General features: G+C 43.9%; 1 protein-coding gene across 6 annotated transcripts in view; it reads left to right on the forward strand.

Moving 5' to 3' along the window:
* The first annotated feature begins 1,094 nt into the window (after positions 1-1,094).
* Positions 1,095-19,456, forward strand: part of LOC117365766 (cytotoxic T-lymphocyte protein 4-like) — a 58,360-nt gene continuing 39,998 nt past the window's right edge. For 5 of the 6 annotated variants that reach the window (XM_033956555.1, XM_033956557.1, XM_033956558.1 and 2 more), the window contains exons 1-2: positions 4,508-4,765; positions 7,939-8,319. In XM_033956555.1, the coding sequence (XP_033812446.1) occupies positions 4,723-4,765; positions 7,939-8,319 (424 nt within the window). In that variant the 5' untranslated portion in view covers positions 4,508-4,722. Of the gene's footprint in view, positions 1,255-4,507; positions 4,766-7,938; positions 8,320-19,456 lie in introns of those variants that run through there. The other variant, XM_033956556.1, reaches the window with a different exon arrangement.

The raw sequence follows: 19,456 nt of genomic DNA on the forward strand, positions 1-19,456 counted from the left end.
CCGCTCTCTCTGCCCTGACTCTTGCTGGCTTCCCACTCTGTGCCCCAACCCTCCTGCTTGCTGCCCTGCTCACTGCCCCCACTCTCCTGCTTGCCGCCCTTCCCTGTAGCGCGAGCCTATGGTTTTAACCAGCTTTAAACCCGCGGGTTAAAACCATGGGCTCGCGAGTAAAAACAAAGCACGGACAGCAAATGCATGCGCAGACCATCTACAGGCAAAGTAGATAGTCTGCGCATGTTTCCAGGTTTCTCTCCAGTGATCTGTATCGTCGGTGAGGGGCGTGCCTCCGATTGCCCTCATTTGCATGAGGGCACATTGTGGATCAGTCAGCCTCCCTCGGATCACCCATGGATCGGGTAGGATCAGTGGGCTTAGTGAATCTAGCCCTAAGTGACTTGCCAAGGGTCACAAGAAGCAGCATGGGTTTGAACCAGAACCTCAGTGCTGAGGCAGTAGCTTTAACCACTGCACCACACTCTCTGAGTTCATCTGCACCACAGGTTACACCCCTGATGAAGAATTTTCAAAACATGAGCACGTTGGGCATTGTTATGCCCAGGAGGTAAATGGACTCAGTATAATACGTGACCTCAGCATATTACTGACATGTTCAGCATATTACTTACTGACATGTTCAGAATATTAATGATATGTATCCTAAAGTCTGCTTACCTGAACTCCTGACCTTAGTGTTACCTTGACAACATCAAATGCTTTACTAAGAACCCAGCAGCTTTTCCCTGACTTCAGTTGCCTGCGTACCGCTCAAATAACATCAGTAAGGACAGACCTGGGTGTTATCAAAACAGAGAACAAAAGAGCAAGACCAGCCGTTTACCAGTCCCTGCAACACCTCATTAATAACCTCAAAAGGACAGTAACGCCAGATGGGACCTGAATGTTATCCAAACAAAGGAACTGGCCAGGGGGGTAACTGAAATTCAGCATGCTACCGACATGAATCCACAAGTCTGTTTATCTGACATTTTGACCTCTTTGACCTGAATATTGTCCAAACAACTTCAAAGGGACCGACCTGGGGTGTGCCTGAATCAAAGGACGCTGTTACTGCAGGACCAGCTGTTTAACTCAGCAGCTTATAAGGACGGAATTCTGCTCCTAGAAGCTAGAATCCTAGCCGGCTACAGGAAAAGAAGCCACGAGGCTAAAGGGTCAGTCTCCCGTGTCCACTCACCTATCAATTGTATGGATTCTCCAATTGTGAAGGGAGTGTTTGCTTGGGATACGGTGAAGGTATTTAATTCTTATCATATATATATATATGTATAATAAAGTGTTATTGTTTATGCTTTATATTGTCTGGGTGCTTATCTGAGTGTTACTGATCATCCCACCTGTCAGAAATTAGTGGCAGAACAGGCATTTTGTATCTATAAAATAATAAAGTATTTTACACTTCCTGTTGTTTACACTGGATCTTCTTTTTTGATAATGTTCTTCTGCTGTGGATCCCTACCTTTTGTTTTACACACATTCAGGGGCCTGAGGCAGGCCTAGTGGAACCTATTGCTTTCCCTTTAAGAAACATAGAAACATGATGGCTCATCTAGTCTGCCTATCCGCAGTAACCATTATCTCTTTCTCTCTCTGAGAGATTCCACATGCCTATCCCGTGCCTTCTTGAATTCAGACACAGAGACTGCTTTGTTTAGGCGTTCATAGGGAAAAAAATTAGCCAAAGGCAAAACAAGTAAGGATTGCATATGGAGGCAGTTAGCAGGAGCATCTTACTCTGCTCTGTACTCTATTTGAATATGTTCAAGGTATAATACAAAGGGGCCCTTGAGAGAGCTCTTATTCTCTTCTCACATGTTTAGTTTCCTCTTCTTACTGTTCTTTTGTCTCTGTTCCATTATTTCTATTCCTTCTTCCTCCATTCTCACATGCTTAGTGTCATGTTCTTGCTGTTCTTTTATCTCTTTTTTCATATTCCTGTTTCTTTTCTTTCTCTGTCCTCACATTTAGGGCTAGATTCACTAATCTTCTATCCGTGTCCGTTGCATGCAGGCTGACGAATTCACTAAAGGCCTGCATGCAAATGGGGGCGATCATTGGCATGCCCCCCACGACCGCACGGATCGCTAAAAAGCGATCCTTGAGCATGCACAGACCATCTTCCTTGCCTATAGATGGTCTGTGCATGCTATCAGCAGGAAACTCTTTTTTTGCAAGCCCGTGGTTTTGACCCGCTTTAAGCCTGTGGGTTCAAACTTTGGGCTTGCACTGTGGGGAAGGGCAGGAGAGTCGGGGTGGCAGGAGAGATTCGAGGCGAGAGCAGGAGATCAGGGGTGAAAGCAGGAGAGATTCGGGGCGAGAGCAGGAGTTCGGGGCTGAGAGCAGGAGATTGGGGCTGAAGGCAGGGCAGTCGGAAAGGACCTGAACGACTGGTCCTCAGCAGTCACTTATCAGCCCAGTCAGTGTCCCTCTTTTTTTTTTTTTTTAGTGAATCGCGTCCCTGCCTACTTTGCATGCCGTTACCCCTCATTTGCATGCACGGATCAGAATCGGATCGGTACACAGGTTAGTGAATTGGGTCGGAGGGAAATCGGGTCGCAAACCAATCAGTACATGATCGGTTTGCTTAGTGAATTTAGCTCTTAGTTTCTGCTTCTTACTGTTCGTCTCTTTTCTATTATTCCTGTTCCATCTCTTCTTCCTCTATTCTCAAGTTTAGTAACCTCTTCTTTCTGTTTTTATCTTTCTCATATTTCTGTTTCTTTTCTTCTTCCTTTATCCTCTCTCTTCCACATTTAGTTTTCTCTACCTGCTGATCTTTTGTCTTGGTTCCCTTCTTCCATTCTCACACATTTAGGGCTCCTTTTACTAAGGTGCGCTATCGTTTTTAGCGCACGCACAAAATTACCACGCGCTAAACTGCACGCTACGCTTCTAGAATAACGCCAGCTCAATGCTGGCGTTAAGGTCTAGCGCGCGGGGCAATTTAGCGCGCGCTATTCCGCGCGTTAAGGCCCTAACGCGGCTTAGTAAAAGGAGCCCTTAATGTCCTCTTCTTGCTGTCATTTGCCTCTTTTCCTTTATCTCTGTTTCTTCTCTTTTGCTAAGTTCAGGCAGGCTCTGTTACACAGTGTCAGTGTGCAGCTCTGAGTAGGTGAAGGATGCATTGACTATGCGGTGGATTTGGGACCGTGATATCTGTGCCACTGCGTTTTCTCTGAAATGAGGCCACTGCCTTGTGATCTCCTGTGATGTTGCAGACTATCTGCTTGCTTTTAGTGCACGAGGAAGTGGGAGACAGAGAGTGTGGGTAGTTTTGGAACATTTAAGTACCCTGTTCCTTCCTGAATGTGCCAAGTATAGTATTATTACTATGATGTGTATAGCCCCAACTAGATATATACAGTGCTGTACAGACACAGTGAGGGAAACTTTATAAACCTTTTTGTGTGTACAGTGCTGATTTATCTGTATAAAATTTTCTTATAAATTGAGATCATGCCTTAAAGTTTGTGCGGTACAAGAAGGCCCTTATCTGCCGTCTATTTCTATGTTTCTATTTTGTAAGATTTTGAGCACTAACATTCACTCAAGGATTCACTGAATTTTCATGACCACTTATGCACACCATATGTTTTCAAAATGTATTTATTGTATATCTTAGGTCTGTTTTCCAAAACACGGACCTTGTTGGGTCTTTTGGTTTGTAAAAAGATGGTGTTAGCTACCGCATTTAATATTGTCTGCATTTTTTGTTTTTGCTTGTTGTTTCTGTACTGCAGACACTGTTGGATTTTTTTGTTGTTGTTTGCCTCTGGCTCCAAACTCCTTGCCAGTAAGCAGAGAGTATTGAAAAATCATATGGGATAGTGTACCCACTGATTTCTCACAGGACCAACATAGATTAGAGGCTTTATGTGACAATATAATCTTTTGCGGGGTCCAATGAGCCCGATGCAAAAAAAAGTATATTGACTGAAGGATTGAGGCCGATCTAATCAACTTAAATGTTCTGGTCCACACTTCTTGCCATATTCCATCATTAGCAGGTATGTCTAAGTCAGGCTGTCAAGCACGCATCAGCGTTGATATGGACACAGGTAACGCTTGGCGCAGTAGTTCATACCATTTAGATACTACACCTTTGAGATGTTAACAGTAAAACTTTGAAGGAAGAGATCCAGTGTAATCTTTAACTTTAGTGCATTTGGAATTACTGCATTAATACATAGGCCTCCTTTTACAAAACTGCGACAGCAGTTTCTAGCATGGGGAGCTGCGCTGAATGGCCTACGCTGCTCCCGGCGTTCACTGAATTCCTATGAGCGTCGGAAGCAGCGCGAGCCATTCAGCGTGGCTCTCTGCGCTAGAAACTGCTATCACAGTTTCGTAAAAAAGGGGGATAGTTTTAGTTGCAACTATTTACAATATTGGTCTCTGGTAAATTATACTTTTTACATATTTCTTCACAAGCCATCCAATTGTTGTGGTGAAGAAGGTCTTGTAAGGTGCAGATCTCACACTTTTGCCATATAAGCTCAGATTCTTAGCAGCCTGAATCTTGAAGCAGGAAAGCAGCATCTCGCTTGTGGTGGAACTGTGGTTTGAACTCGGCAAGAGATATAGGTGGAAGCCCCCTATGAATTACCTCTGTTCTGCGCTGTTAGGAAGAAACACAAGAAGAAAAGTAATTGAGAAGGTCAACCAAACTGATCTTCCCTGGATGCAGACCAGAACTTGGGTGCCATGGGTTGGCCAGGAATATCTTTCCTACTTCTCTGTTTTCTAGGTAAGTAAAAACTCCATAGATGCCACAATGGGCGTCGCCATCTCTGCTTTTTCTGCTTGCTCTGAGTTTGGAGTCTTTTTTTCTGTCTGCTTTTCTGCCTACTTCTTTAAAACCTGGCATAAGATCTCTGCTCTCAGACTTATACAAAGTCTGGATGACATGTATCTAATTGCCATAAATCTTTCTCTCCTGCCTCTATTTCTCCAGGTTTTTCCTATGGGGCTGGATAGTAGCCCTGTTGGGGTTCTAGAGATATAAGTTGTTCCAGTTCCTCTAAGTCCAGGGATCAATACAGCAAGGCTGGCTTGACCATTTGGCAAGCTAGGGAATCACCTAGGGTGGCAACTTCTGAGCGATGGTGAATGACAGTTACAAAATTCATCACCGTTTCCGTCCCTGCAGGAAACCATTTCCATGTCATTTTTAAGGAGAGAGGGAAGAATTGGAGTCTGAATGGGCACACCCACTGACCCTCAAGCCTTGCATTGAAGAATGCTGGTGTAGAAGGACCGAGGTTGAGAGAGGCACTAAAGAATGACATAAGATTGTTTCCCACAGTTATCTGCGGGGACAGGAACGGTGATTAATGTAAGCCCCTCCTTCTCAGACTGAGGTAAAAGGTATCCCTCTTGAAATAAGATTTGTTTTGTAGTCGTGAACAATGAGGGTTAAATTGATACCTTTTCCCAGGAGAAGGAGTGAATTACATAAACAAAATAATAATATATAATAATATGGTATAACCTTGGAATAAAAATATTTATTAAACATATAATAAAATAAATATAAAGAAGCATTAAAGACTCTAAATTTGAAATAGAAATAAAATTTAATAAACAAATGCTGTATATCAAATCTAAACAAAGAAATTCTACTTCCCCTCTGTAAAGTTCTTCTTTTTCCCCAGATTTGTGTATTTGAGGCTTTATGTTCTTTCTATGTAGGGGTACCACGTAGGCGGTTGCTAGCAGAATCTCTTGCTAGCAGACTCTCTCTTGCTGGAACCAACCTACTACTCTGACTTAAACAAACCAATAAGGGAAAATCCTATCCTAATCTAATAACCCCCAAATTTCCTAAAATAACTTCTAAGCTAAAAAAATAAATAAATAATTGATGTTCCCTATACTATTTCCTTCCCCAGAATTTTCTATACAACAACCACAATAATCATACCCTCACTAAACATTTTATATAGATATATATACACACACATCTTTTACCCCTATCAATTAATAACCTTTACTGATAACCTTTACAGAATATATTCCCAGGAAAACCTTCCAAATCAGTTCCACAGCTTTGCTTCACAGAGGATCTCTCAAAATATTTCACAGGACATCTCATAAAATAGCTTCACCATTCAGCTCCACAGCTTTGCTTCACAGAGAATCTCTCAGAAAAATTTCACATCAATACCAAACTTCAAACCAGAACCAGAATTTCACAATCCTTCTCAAATTTAAATAAAACCACCATAATTACCTTCTCACAAGGCACAGAAACTAAACCAACTCCACACAGATCCAATCTGACAGTTAGAAGGTTCATACAGCTGATGCTGATCTCCGCACTAGGACAGCAAACCTGTGCAGGAAATCAGCAACAGAAAACCAAAACTGCACCAATACAAACAATACACAAACTAAACCTCTCAAAATAAGAAGAAAACAGTTCTTACATTCCAGATCCTCTCTGCTTCAAAAACCCTTCAAAATCTTCTGTAAACCCTGTTTTTTTCACTCAGGTAACTATTAAACTTTTAACCCTGGTTACATTAATTCTGTCACGGTGTCATTCTCTCCAAATAGCTGCAGTGAAAGCAAAACAATAAGTCCTAATACAAATTCAAAGATCCATCTGCTCACTCTTTTATTCCCAGGAAGAGTGGTCAACTTTTAATCTACATTGTACCTCTTGAGTTCTTTTGTACTTTTGGATGATAAATGTGCATAGACTACAAACCAAGAAATAGGATACTATAGATATCTTTAGCATGATGCCAGCAGAATAATCAGCTCACACAGCTTCTGGTTACAGATGAATGGTATCCATGTCAGTATAAGTGAACTGATAAGCTGATAATGGGTCACTTTATAGGAAACGCTCACTGGGCTCCTGGTCGCTAAGGAACCAGTACATGCGGAACAGAATATAGGGCTCTTTTTTTTTTTTAAGAAAGATGTCCAAAAAGTGGCATATAAACAGGCAGATGAACCTTTTTTTCACCAAACTCTTCCAATTTGCTATTTTGAAACCTATTTTCTAGATTAATAGTTATGCTAGAGGTGTGATATGGGTGGGACTAGGATGGGCTTATGACCTGGACATTTTTCTGCCGTAATCAAACATTTAAAATATGTCCAGGGCACAATTTAGATGTTTGTTGCTAGACCTGTTTTAACAATGAATAAGTGCCAAAAAGGTGGTTAATGACCAGATGACCACTGGAGGGATTAAAGCCTGTTCCCCCCCCCCAACCTCGAAGATGTGAATAACACAGTACATGCCTGCCTGCCTGTCTGACAGCTTCAGATGTTATAGCCAGTCCTAGTAGAGCAGCAAGCAGGTTCCTGGAGAAGCCTGGTGTATGGTGTAGTGAACCAAAGATATGGGGACTCAGGTCCATACCCCCCTCTAACCACTACCCCTGTAATGGAACATGTGAACCTTCTAAACCCCATCCTAATCCCATTGTACCCACATGCAGGCAGTGACGTAGCGAGAGTGAGAGGCGCCCCCTCTTGTCATGTGGATGCCCCCCTTTCCTTCCCCGTAACTCTTTAATGTTCCTGGCGTGAACAGCATCACCAATTTGCTGCCGGTGCCAGCTCTCCCTCTGATGTTACTTCTTAGGCGCAGGTCCAGGAAGTGACATCAGAGGAAGAGCTGATGCTGGTGCGAGCAGCAGGTTGAGGTTGCTGCTTGCATTGTAAATATTAAAGAGGTATGGGGGAAGGGAAGGGGCAAGTGTGTGCGCAGTGGTGGTGGGGGGAGGGGTAGGGGCGGAGAGGAGGGTGGGTGCTGGTGCCCCTGCCAAGATGGGGGTACCTTTGAGCTGGGACTAGGATCCATGTGTGTGTAACCACTGCCAAATCAAATACCAGTAATCATTCCTTCTTCTGTAGAGGTTGTAAATGTGTATTTAAGTTGTCTATCTTTTGCTTGTGTAGTTTTAATAGAAATCTCCAGGACTCTGAATGTGAGCCAAAGTCCTCCTTTGATCCAGTCGTCTCTAGGCAAATCAGTTGAAATGACCTGTGAAATACATTTCAGCAAGAACACAGAAAAAATCAAGCTGGAGTGGATCCGAGAAGGGAATTTGAGTCTGCACTGCCACATCTCAGTTTACCTTCAGAAGAGCTCTAACTGTTGCATGAATAGCTTGGTCAATTGGAAGTGGACCAACTGTAGCTGGGATAACCCTAGATTTCTGCTGAAAATTGATAACATCAGCAAGGAGGATTCTGGGTTATTCATCTGCAAAGTCACCAGAGAAATACCACCACCATATAGAGTACAGCAAGGGAACGGGACCACACTGGAAGTGCAAGGTAAGTAGGAGGTTCATTCTCTCTACTGTCCTGGTAATACACTTAACTAGGCTTGTTTTTAGGATATTCATTATGAATATACATGAGGTAGAGCTACATACATTGGAAACCTGATATATGACAAACTTTCTCATGCAAATTCTCGATGGATAGCTTTCAAGACAAGGATGGAAAGAGACCCGTAGAGATATTTAATGAGAAAGAGATAATAGGGATCAGACTGGAGGAGAAACCTAAGATGGACTAGATGAGAAACTGCTTGAGTGATTGGCAACAGAGAATGTCTAGAGAAGCTCAAGTGAAGGAATGGCAAGGATGAAGGGAACAAGAAGCCCTAGGCTGCACAGAATTTCTCTGCCCCCACCTCCCTTCTTCACCCAGGACCCTCATACAATCTCTTGCCTCTTCTTCTGTGCCTGAAGGTATGGGCCCACTGCTTAAGTTGGTGGTGCACCAAAACGTTTGCTGCTGCTGTGTGATTAGGGAGCAAATTAAGTACATGCTAATTATTTAAATAAAGAGGGATAATGCGCTTCTAGGTCACATGCTCCCCTATGCATTAACTTTCTCTTAGCCAGGTAGTTCTGAGAAATTTAACGCAACTAGGACAGAACAGGGAAAAGGCTAGCATGCCAACCCTCCATCAAAGAGTCACTGTATTAACCTATGGGGGAACCAATCCAACAAAAAGAAGGCTATTTGCATTTGTGAGCACACAGTCAATTAATTTGGACACCTAAAATTTTAAGTATACACAAAGGACCTGGTTCTATAAATGGCACTTACATAGGTAGGCATCTAGGGAAATGGCACCTAGTATGTGTCATTCAAAGTTAGGCGCTGTTTATAGAATTGCATCTAGTGGTACCAATGACAGATTAAGGGATTTTCCCTCCCCCATGCAAATATTATACCCCCGGGCAGCAGGGAATGCTAATCAGAAAGAGAATGGACTACATGTCCCAGAATACCCTGAACTTTGGGGCTCAGTGTTGAGTCACAGGGGCGGGACTCACAGGAGAGAGGTATTTCTACCTAGGCTGGGTACATTCTAGAGAGGTCCCTGAGGGAGAAAGAGGAACTCTCAAGTTTTTCCTAGACATAGGCAGCTGCCTGAGGTAAACCAGCTATATTCTTTGTTTGGGGTGAGGCAAACAATAAATCAAAGTGTTTTTTGTGTCTGTGAAAGGTGTTTGTGTGCTAATTGCTCCTAGCAATCCAGGCTAGCCTACCAAAACCAGGCTAGTCTACCACAATACCTAACTCAAGGTAAGCGTCAGAAACTTAGGCACCAGTATATTAAGCCTTGGTTTCCTTGGCCCAGTATCCTGTTTCCAACAGTGGCCCACCAGGTCACAAATACTTGGCAAGATCCCAAGGAGTAAAACAGATTGCTTATCCTAGGAATATGCAATGGATTTCCCCAAGTCCATCTTAATAATGGTTTATGGACTTTTAAGAAATTACCCAAACCTTTTTTTAAACCCTGCTAAGCTAACTGCTTTCACCACATTCTCTGGTAATGAATTCCAGAGTTTAGTTACACATTGAGCGGAGAAATATATTTTCTCCAGTTTGTTTTAAATCTCCTACTTAGTAGCTTCATCACATGCACCCTAGTCCTAATATTTTTGGAAAGAGTAAACATGTGATTCACATCTATCCATTCCACTCCACTCAGTATTTTATAGACCTCTATCATATCTCCCCTGAGCCATCTCTTCTCCGGGCCAAAGAGCCCCAGCCTCTTTAGCTTTTCCTCATAAGAAAGTCTCCCATCCCTTTTATCATTTTTGTCACCCTTCTCTGTACTTTTTCTAATTCCAGTATATCTTTTTTAAAGATGCATAAGGACAGAGAACTGCACACAGTATTCAAGGTGCAGCTTTGTAGGAATTTCACACAGGAAACACACACACACAGTCTTAGAGTCGGGAGGAGGCGCTGCCAGGTGCTAGCTCCAAGTCCCTTTTTATTATGCTTCTAAACTAATGACATCATAGTAACTCCCTCGTTACACATCTAATGATTGGTGGATACAATGATACATGCTTCTACACAGGGCCGCCATCAGAAATTTCTGGGCCCCTTACTGAGCAATCCTATTGGGCCCCCCATGCACCCCTTCCCCCCCCGACCCCCCCTTCTTCCATGGGCCGAATACACACATACTTTTCTCTGTCGCCGCACTCTTTGACCAAAAGATTTGTAAGCCTGCAACCACGTCAAGGTAGACTCTTTCAGCAGGGCCCTAACCTAACCTAAACTAATCTATACCTATCTATTCTAAACTAACATATGTCTAATACTGAACTAATAACAAACATCTGCATAATAAATAACTAATAAATAATAGTGCTAGTAGCTATAATTCACTTTTGAATGTAAAATCTCAGTTAAGGATTTCTTTTGACCTTTGTAGGCCAGAAGTAGATCACAATTGCACAATATTTTTTGTAACAAGTATTAAATGTGTTTTTATAAATACTGTAAGCTTAATAAATATATCAGAAAAAACTACACATCTGAGCGCATATCTGAACATACACATCTGTATGATCCCATCCTCCTCAGCTTGCCTATAGCTGCATCATGCATGTTAAAAATGTATGATATGTTGATATGTGCACCTTCCTTCCTTCCCATCCATCCTCCTCAGCCTGTCCTTACACATCCACATTTGCATGTTAATGATGATGTATATGTTATGATGATAAATAAGTGCATATGAGCACATCATTAACATGCAGCTATGGATGAATATATAATGATGTTAGGAGTGTGCACCTCTTCCTTCCCATCCTCCTCAGCATCTCACATACAGCATGTATGTGACATGCTAAGGAGGATGGGAAGGAAGAGGTGCACACTCATAACATCATTATATATTCATGAATCAATCTGATAATCATCACCACCAGGCTGTGTGTGTTATGGGATGGAGGAAGAAAGGTGCATGGGATGGAGGAAGAAAGGTGGGTGTTTAAATTGCGCGGGGACAGAAATCCCACCCGTCCCCACCAAAGTCCCACCCGTCCCCACCCTTCCCCATGAGGACTCCCACCCGTCCCCTTGAGGAATCCCTCCGTCCCCACCCGTCCCCATGAGGACTCCCGCCCGTCCCCGCGAGGAATCCCCTCCGTCCCCGCCTGTCCCTATAAACTACAGAAATAGTTATTTCATTTAATTATGCTACTGAATTAAAGGCTCTGGTAGAAACCCATTTTAAAATAAGCAAAAAGACTTTATTAATTTGGAAATATTAATTGGGAAGAATACATACTTTGTAAACGGGTTTCTACCAGAGCCTCTAATGTTTATAAATTTTTATCAACACAACTAATATACTACTTTATCCTGAAGCAAAAAAAAAAAAAAAAGAATTTTTTTCCTACCTTTGTTGCCTGGTTTCTGCTTTCCTCATGTTCTCATTTAATTCCTTCCATCCACTGTCTCTCTTCTTTCTGCGTCTTCCATTTGCTCTATTACTGTGCCTCTCCCTTTCTCCCCCCTCCCAAATTGGTCTGGCACCCATCTTCTTCCCTCTGGTCCCCCCATAGTCTGGCATCTCTGTCTTCTTCCCTGCCAGTGTCTTCTCCCCACTCTCTCTTCCCCATTTCCTTTCAGCGTCCTTCTCCCCCCCATCTTCCCCATGTCCTGTCAGCATCCTTCTCCCCCCTCTGTCTTCCACATTTGCTTTCAGTGTCCTTCTCCCCCCTGTCTTCCCCATGTCCTATCAGCGTCCTTCTCCCCCTCTGTCTTTCCCATGTCCTTTCAGCGTCCTTCTCCCCCCTCGGTCTTCCCCATGTGCTTTCAGCGTCCTTCTCCCCCCCTGTCTTCCCCATGCCCTTTCAGCGTCCTTCTCCCCCCCATCTTCCCATGTCCTTTCAGCGTCCTTCTCCACCCCTTTGTCTTCCCCATGTCCTTTCAGGGTCCTTCTCCCCCTCTGTCTTCCCCATGTGCTTTCAGCGTCCTTCTCACCCCCCTCCCATCTTCCCCATGTCCTTTCAGCGTCCTTCTCCACCCCTTTGTCTTCCCCATGTCCTTTCAGCGTCCTTCTCCACCCCTTTGTCTTCCCCAGTGCTTTCCGCGGCCTTCTCCCCCCTCAGTTTTACCCATTTCCCTTAAGCGTCTTTTCTTCTCCATTCCATCTTTCCTCCCTTTCTCCCTCCCTGCCCCTTACCTTTGTGGCGCTTCCCCACCCGACCGACAACAGAACAGGCTCGGCCGACAAACCTCCCTGCCCTGTAGCCGCGAATCTAAATTATCTTCTTACAGCAGCTGGAGTATTGAAGCTGCTGTAAGAAGGTAATTTAGATTCGCTGCTACAGGGCAGGGAGGTTTGTCGGCCGGGCCTGTTGTCGGTCGGTCGGGGGAAGCGCCACAAGGCTAAGGGGACCTGACCGGCTGTGCACACTCCCCCCTATGACTGCACCCGGGGCAGACCACTCCCCCCCATGGCTGCACCCGGGGTGGACCGCCCCTCCCCCCTTCGTTACACGACTGCCTTTTCCCTACCTGCCCTGCCGCAAGCAGCCGACCGGAAGTCTTCCCGATGTCAGCGCTGACGTTGGAGGAAGGGAGGACTTTGCTTAAGCCCTCCCTCCGACGTCAGCGCTGACATCGGGAAGACTTCCGGTCGGCTGTGTGCTGTGGCAGGGCAGGTAAGGAGAAGGAGAGGAGACTATGCTTGCGACCCTGAACTATGCTCCGGGCCCCTGAATGCAGGACTGGTAGTACTGCCCTGATGGCGGCCCTGCTTCTACATCTTGATCACCTGCCCTTTGCCTCGTGCTTTACCTCGTGATCACCCTCCAACTCAGCACTTAGACAAGGGCCTGATTAACACGTGGACAGCACCTGAGTCTTTGCACATCCTCAATGCCTGTCAGCTGATGTCCTTTCCAAATAAGGACTGCTTGATTAAGATAAGGGTTAATATGTGACAGGAGTCTTGTGACAAGAAAGGAGGGGGGAATGCCTCAGCATTCTGTCACAAAGTGCTAACACTTTCCTTAATGAGGGGAGAGGGAATGGGAATAATTCATAATTCTTTCACAGGAGCTCAGAATTCTTTCACAGAGGCGGTGAAGTCAGTGTGCCAATCTTGCCCTGTTTCAGAATGACAGAATGGCGTCCCTACATAGCTTGTCACAGGGAAGACCTTGTGAGCACTAAGAAGGTCCTGCAGAAGCCAGAGGCAGATAAAAACACAGGCAGATTGGCACAGATTCCTGTGCAGCACAAACCCACTGCATATCCCAGGTTAGTGCAGAGAGATAAAGTACTGCCTAAAAATACTTCTCAGACTGGATCCAGACAGCAAAATACCTTTTTATTATTTCTTAGATCAAAATCTGGTCACCTAAAATCAGAATAGGAAAACTCTGATAAACCAGAATAGGTAGATTCAAAATCTAGAGCCAAAGCAGGTTCAGTAAGCCTTAGTCAGAAAACTGGTTTACACAAGTCCAGAACTATAAGAAGCACACAGCCAATCAGGGAAAAGAACATACCTGGGGCCAGATGCACTAAAGTCAGCAATCATCTATCATTGCTAAATCAGTTTTGACTGGTTTAACGACAATCGCCTTTACCTACAGAGGGAGGAGCCTAAGGCCCTGATTGGCTCAGACACCTAAGGCCCCTCCCCATGTCTGAGCTAATCAGGGCCTTAGGCCACTCCCCATGCATCACATGATATAGCGAGGAGGGAAGGCCCACCATTTTGGATCAGTGGGCCTTGAAGGTGGAGGGACCGTGCTTCCCCCCTGCTTCCATCTTCAGAAAAAGGACTGGAGGGGGGGGGGTTTGGGGAAGCATCCGGTGGCAGGAGGGAGTGGGCATCCCTCTTGCCTTTTTTTATGGTGAAGGGGAAAGGGCAGGGTAGGGGATGGTGGGGCATTCTTCTTGCCAATTTTCTCTTGCATGGGAGGGGGGGATCAGCATGGCAAGAGGAAAGTGGGCATCCCTCCTGCCTATTCTCTCTCACTGGTGGTGGGGGGGAGAGTCACCATGGCAGGAAGGAGTGGGCATCCCTCCTGCCATTTTTTTTCCTTGCATGGGGGAGAGATGACATGGCAGATGGGAATGGGCAACCCTCCTATTGATTTTCACTAGTGCAGCGGGAGGGGGAGGGGATTCCCAGTGCCATGTTCATCGGGGGTCATCAGGGAGGGCAGTCATCAGTGGGGGGGAGAGACTTTTTTTCATGGGGCAGATATTGTGCGTGAATCATTTGCATACAAACTTTTTAAAGCATCAATAGCTCTTTCTGAATTGGCCAAAAATTGGATTGGAGCTGACCCATATGATCTTACCGATTCACTTTCGTGCATCTAGCCCCTGGTCCTGGCTTTAACTTCCCAACTGCAGGGAGAGAGAGAGGGGAGACACACACAGCAATAGATCTGAGAGGTGTATGCCTGCCATTAAGCCACATTTGAATAGGAGTGTTAATCCTGATTCCAGGAAGCAGCAGAACAGACCCCATTCAGAAGCACAGGTAGAACCTTATGATATGGAAGTTCAGGATGAAGTATGTCTCTGAGTTCTGTGCTTTCTGAAGATATAGCGATAGAGGAAAGTTTGGACTCTTATAATAGCAATGATGATTGTTTTCCTGTTGAAAGACATTATAGAAATGGACACTGCTTAAACAAACTGAAGGTTTATTGTTGAAAAGAAAGTAAATTTAAATGTTGTGTGGTATCCTTGTGCCTAATGAAGGCACAACTTAAGGAAAGGCTTTAAAAGAAACTGTTTTTTTTTTCTCTTTCATGGTGAATAAGCTAAGCCTGTGAAAGACTGTTTTGCTAATACCAAAATGTAAAGCAGTGTATTAACTTAGAGGTCAGAAGCAAGCCACTGTTTCTACTAGAAAGGAAAATAAACTGTTGAGAACTTATTGAGAAAGATTTGCCATGCCAAGCTTGCTGCAGTGAAACATAGGGCTCCTTTTACGAAGGTGCACTAGGGCTTTAACGCGCAGAATAGCGTGCACTACATTGCCGCGCGCGCTAGACCTTAACGCCAGCTGGCATTAGTTCTAGAAGCGTAGCGCGCAGTAATTTCCTGCATGCGCTAAAAACGCTAGCACACCTTAGTAAAAGGAGCCCATAGTAATGTGTAGTGTACTGAAATGTTAAAGATCAAAATGGGATATTTCTTTTTTGGTGGGATCTTTATGAACTGATCATTACAGGCGGATCGATACCATACCCTGGGTTTGGCACTCTTATCAAATCCAGTGGAGTGTTTCAGTGGTCACATTGAATGAACTGTGAATTTTTAAAAGCAGTGCTTGAAATTTGTGAGAATTGTTAAGCTATTAGGCTTGGATAAAATATTCTGGTCTGGAGCAGCTGGTTTAGGCTAGGCCAAGGCCTGCAGGAGAAGGAAATGAACTGCAGAGGAGAATGTTTGTTTCGTTTTTTCTCCTTTTTCAATAGTGCTATTTGTATTCAGACTGAGTTTAAGTCTATAGACTGTATTTAGGTTATCTAGTCCAACTTACCTGAGGGAAAAGAAAAACCTGCATTTTTTCTTTTTGTTTGGTGTGGTTTTTTAAAATGAAGTTCTTGAAGTGCAAAAGTGAAAATAAGACTACATAAAATACTTCTTTTGATCAGCAGAATTTAAATGTTTTACATGCTTTCAGAGTACCCATTTCTACCAACTCTACATAACCGCTTGGTCTAGGTTTGTGGCCTTAGCAAGGGCCTTTAGAGACTTGCATCGTACACAAGCTGCGCTATGGAATGATACAAGTGCATTATAACATTCTCATCTTTGTTCTCCATTCCTGATAATAATAACTTTATTTTTCTATACCGTCATAATCTTGCGACTTCTAGGCGGTTCACAATGAAGATAAGCTGTAAAGTCAGCGAATTACAGAGTATAGATAGAAGTGAGAACATTCAGCGATCAGTGAATTAGAAGGTGCCAAATGGTTAGGAGAAAGATGTACATAGGTTGTTGAAAAGAGTTAACTTAATTTTCATATTACATTGAAAAACATTGGGCATCAGCAGAAAGCTGGGTACAATTATGAGGAAGACATAATAGTAGACGGAAAAAAATGGGGCTTCTAATTGAGAGGAAACTGAGCTGAGGGTTTCAATGTGTCGTCAACATCAACACCTAGATCAGACATGGCCAACTCCAGTCCTCAAGGGCTGGAATCCAATCGGGTTTTCAGGACTTCCCCACTGAATATGCATGAGATCTACTTGCATGCATTGCTTTCAATGCATATTCATTGAGGAAATCCTGAAAACCCGATTGGATTCCGGCCCTTGAGGACCAGAGTTGCCCGTATATGACCAAAATCCTTTTCCTGGGCAGTAACTCCTAACATGGAACTTTGCATCATTGCTTGGGTTCCTCTTTCCCACATGCATCACTTTGCACTTGCTCACATTAAACATCAGCTGCTATTATGATACCCAGCCTCAAAAGGTCCTCATGCAATTTTTCACAATTCTCTTGTGATTTAACAACTTTATATCATCAGCAAATTTAAATACCTCACTAGTTATTCTCACCTCTAGATTCTCATCTACCACATCTCAGCCATTGGTCGCAGCACAGACCCCTGGAGAACCCCACTATTTACCTTTCTCCATTGAGAATGACCATTTAACCCTTCTTTCTCTGTCTTTTAACCAGTTCTTTTAACCAGAACATTACCTCCTATCCCATGACTTTCTAATTTCCTAAAAAGTCTTTCTTCTATTAACACTCACTTGACACTTAATCTTGAAACCTTTACAAATCAGACACTAGCAGAACAAACACTTAAATGGGAAACAGCACTACAATCTCTTCTTGACAATGTCTCTCCAAAAATTCCTACTCACCCATCCTAAGGACGTAAATCAGAACCATGGTATGGCCCAGATCTACATCTTCTCAGATGCCAACTTCACAGTCTAGAACGTCGCTGGAGATGCCACAATGCACCTGCTACTGTCTCAAAAAATACACCTGCTTTGTATTCAGTACTAAAATCCATAACATCAATACCATCTGCATACACTGACCCATCTATGCTTTTGGATCCAGTAGAGGAAGGAATGGACAGTGAGAAGTGCTAGACTCAGAGTGAAGGAGCTGGATCAGCAAAGTGGATGAGAAAGAAACTGGAGAGGGGGAGAGATGTTGGATGGGGGGCTGCAAGAAGAAATACTGGCCCCAGGGTGAGGGGGGGTGAGATGGGGAGAAGAGGGGAGTGATAAGGAAGACAGAGAAGAGATGCTTGATATACAGGCAGTATAGAGACAGAGAGGCAGTGCTGGACAAAGATGGAATAGGAACAATGCTGGACATTGGAGGGAAGATAAGAGCACACAGGAGCAAAGCTGATCTCAGGGGAAGGAATAGGGCAAGAGGGGCAGATACTGGACAGGGTAAGAAAGGGAAGATGCTAGACATAGGGAGGGGGATAAAGACAGGAACACAGAGAGGAGAGGCTGAACACTACTACTATTACTACTACTATTTATTATTTCTATAGCGCTGAAAAGCATATGCAGAACTGTATATTCAACATACAATAGACGGTCCATGCTCAGAAGAGCTTACCATTTCATTTGGACAGACTTACCCCCTCTTCTACGAAACCGCGCTAGCGGTTTCTAGTGCGGGGAGCCACGCTGAATGGCCCTAGCTGCTCCCGAAGCTCATAGGAACTCAATGAGTGTCGGGAGCAGCGTGGACCATTCAGCGCGGCTCTCTGCGCTAAAAACCGCTAGCGTGTTTTCGTAGAAGAGGGGAATAATAAACAGTCAGTTGAATTTTTTCTGAGTGAGAGGTTTTCAGCAAACCACATGATGGGAAGAAATACTTTTATATGATTAAAGACACAATCTAAATAGCCTGGGCAGCAAAAGAACAGATTCTTTCTTCAACTATTAATGTAATTGATCCTGCACTTGTGTCATTCTAACAGCCTCTGTTTCATATCAGACCTCACCAAACAGCAACATAGAAACGGTGCTAAAACTGTTCATACCTTCATAATTCCTGGCAGGTGCAGTAGGGGGGGCAGTTCAGGGACTAACAGAGGATGGATGGTCAGGTCCCTTAATGCAACACTGGAAAGGATGTGTCATCTTGTCTACAAAGCACGCAGTACACATACACAGTAAAATGTGCTGTTCCACTGTGCACTTACACATATGCTCACCTGCAGGAAGTACGTAGAGAATTGGTGTCTTTGTGTCCTATGAAAACACAACTTTTGGTGGGCTACCAGGAGAGATACTAAAGGCCAGATACACAAAGCTCTGACACACAGGTAGAATATACCATGGTGCGAGCAATTTTTCTTTTAACAGCGATGCTCAGCACAACATCATGCAAATTATATGCACGCTATTCAATTGGAGAATTTCCGGTAAAAGGGGGAGTAACTGGATAGATAGGGAAGCAGAGGGAATATGAATGGTGGACAAGAAGAGAGAAGAAACATCAAATGGACAGGAGACCCTGGAAAGAGTGAAAAAAAACAGAGAAAAGCTGAAAAGAGACTCTGTTCTAAAAGTTCAACCCACAAAAGGTAGAAAAGTATTTTATTCAGAATTTATTAATTTGGAATATGTCAGCTGTGGGAGGTGAACCAATTTTCACAGAAACACAGGAAATTACAGTGAAGCAAAAAAATGTTGTCAAGCGTTATCCTTTCGTCAGCTTCACTGTGATTTCCTGAGCTGTGGGAGGTGTGCATCTCTGATATCTTGTATTTCAGTTTCTCTAGTATTGATGTGCATGTAAAGTCTGGCTCTTTTAACCTTCATTATCTCTATTATCTGTGGCCTTTTGCATTTTTGTGCGTGTGACCAAAGTGTGATATTTTGTTAGCATGTACATTATTTTCAGTCACTGACATAGTAAGGGGGGCAGCCAGCACTCTTCCCCAACCCCTGTACCTACTATAACGACTGCGACAGCGGCCCGTCAGTTTTTAACACAACTTTTTGAGAATCTCGGCTTCAGTCCCTGCCCCTGCCCCAGTCCTATCCTGATCTCACCCACATTGGCTTCCTCACTCTATGCACCTCTCCTCCTGAGGTGGGGGGGAGAAGTTGATTAGGTAGACCTGGCTCTTGAGCAGGTTTGAAGGGTGGGCAGC

This window comes from Geotrypetes seraphini, chromosome 8, assembly GCF_902459505.1.
Source record: "Geotrypetes seraphini chromosome 8, aGeoSer1.1, whole genome shotgun sequence".
Lineage (NCBI taxonomy): Eukaryota > Metazoa > Chordata > Amphibia > Gymnophiona > Dermophiidae > Geotrypetes > Geotrypetes seraphini.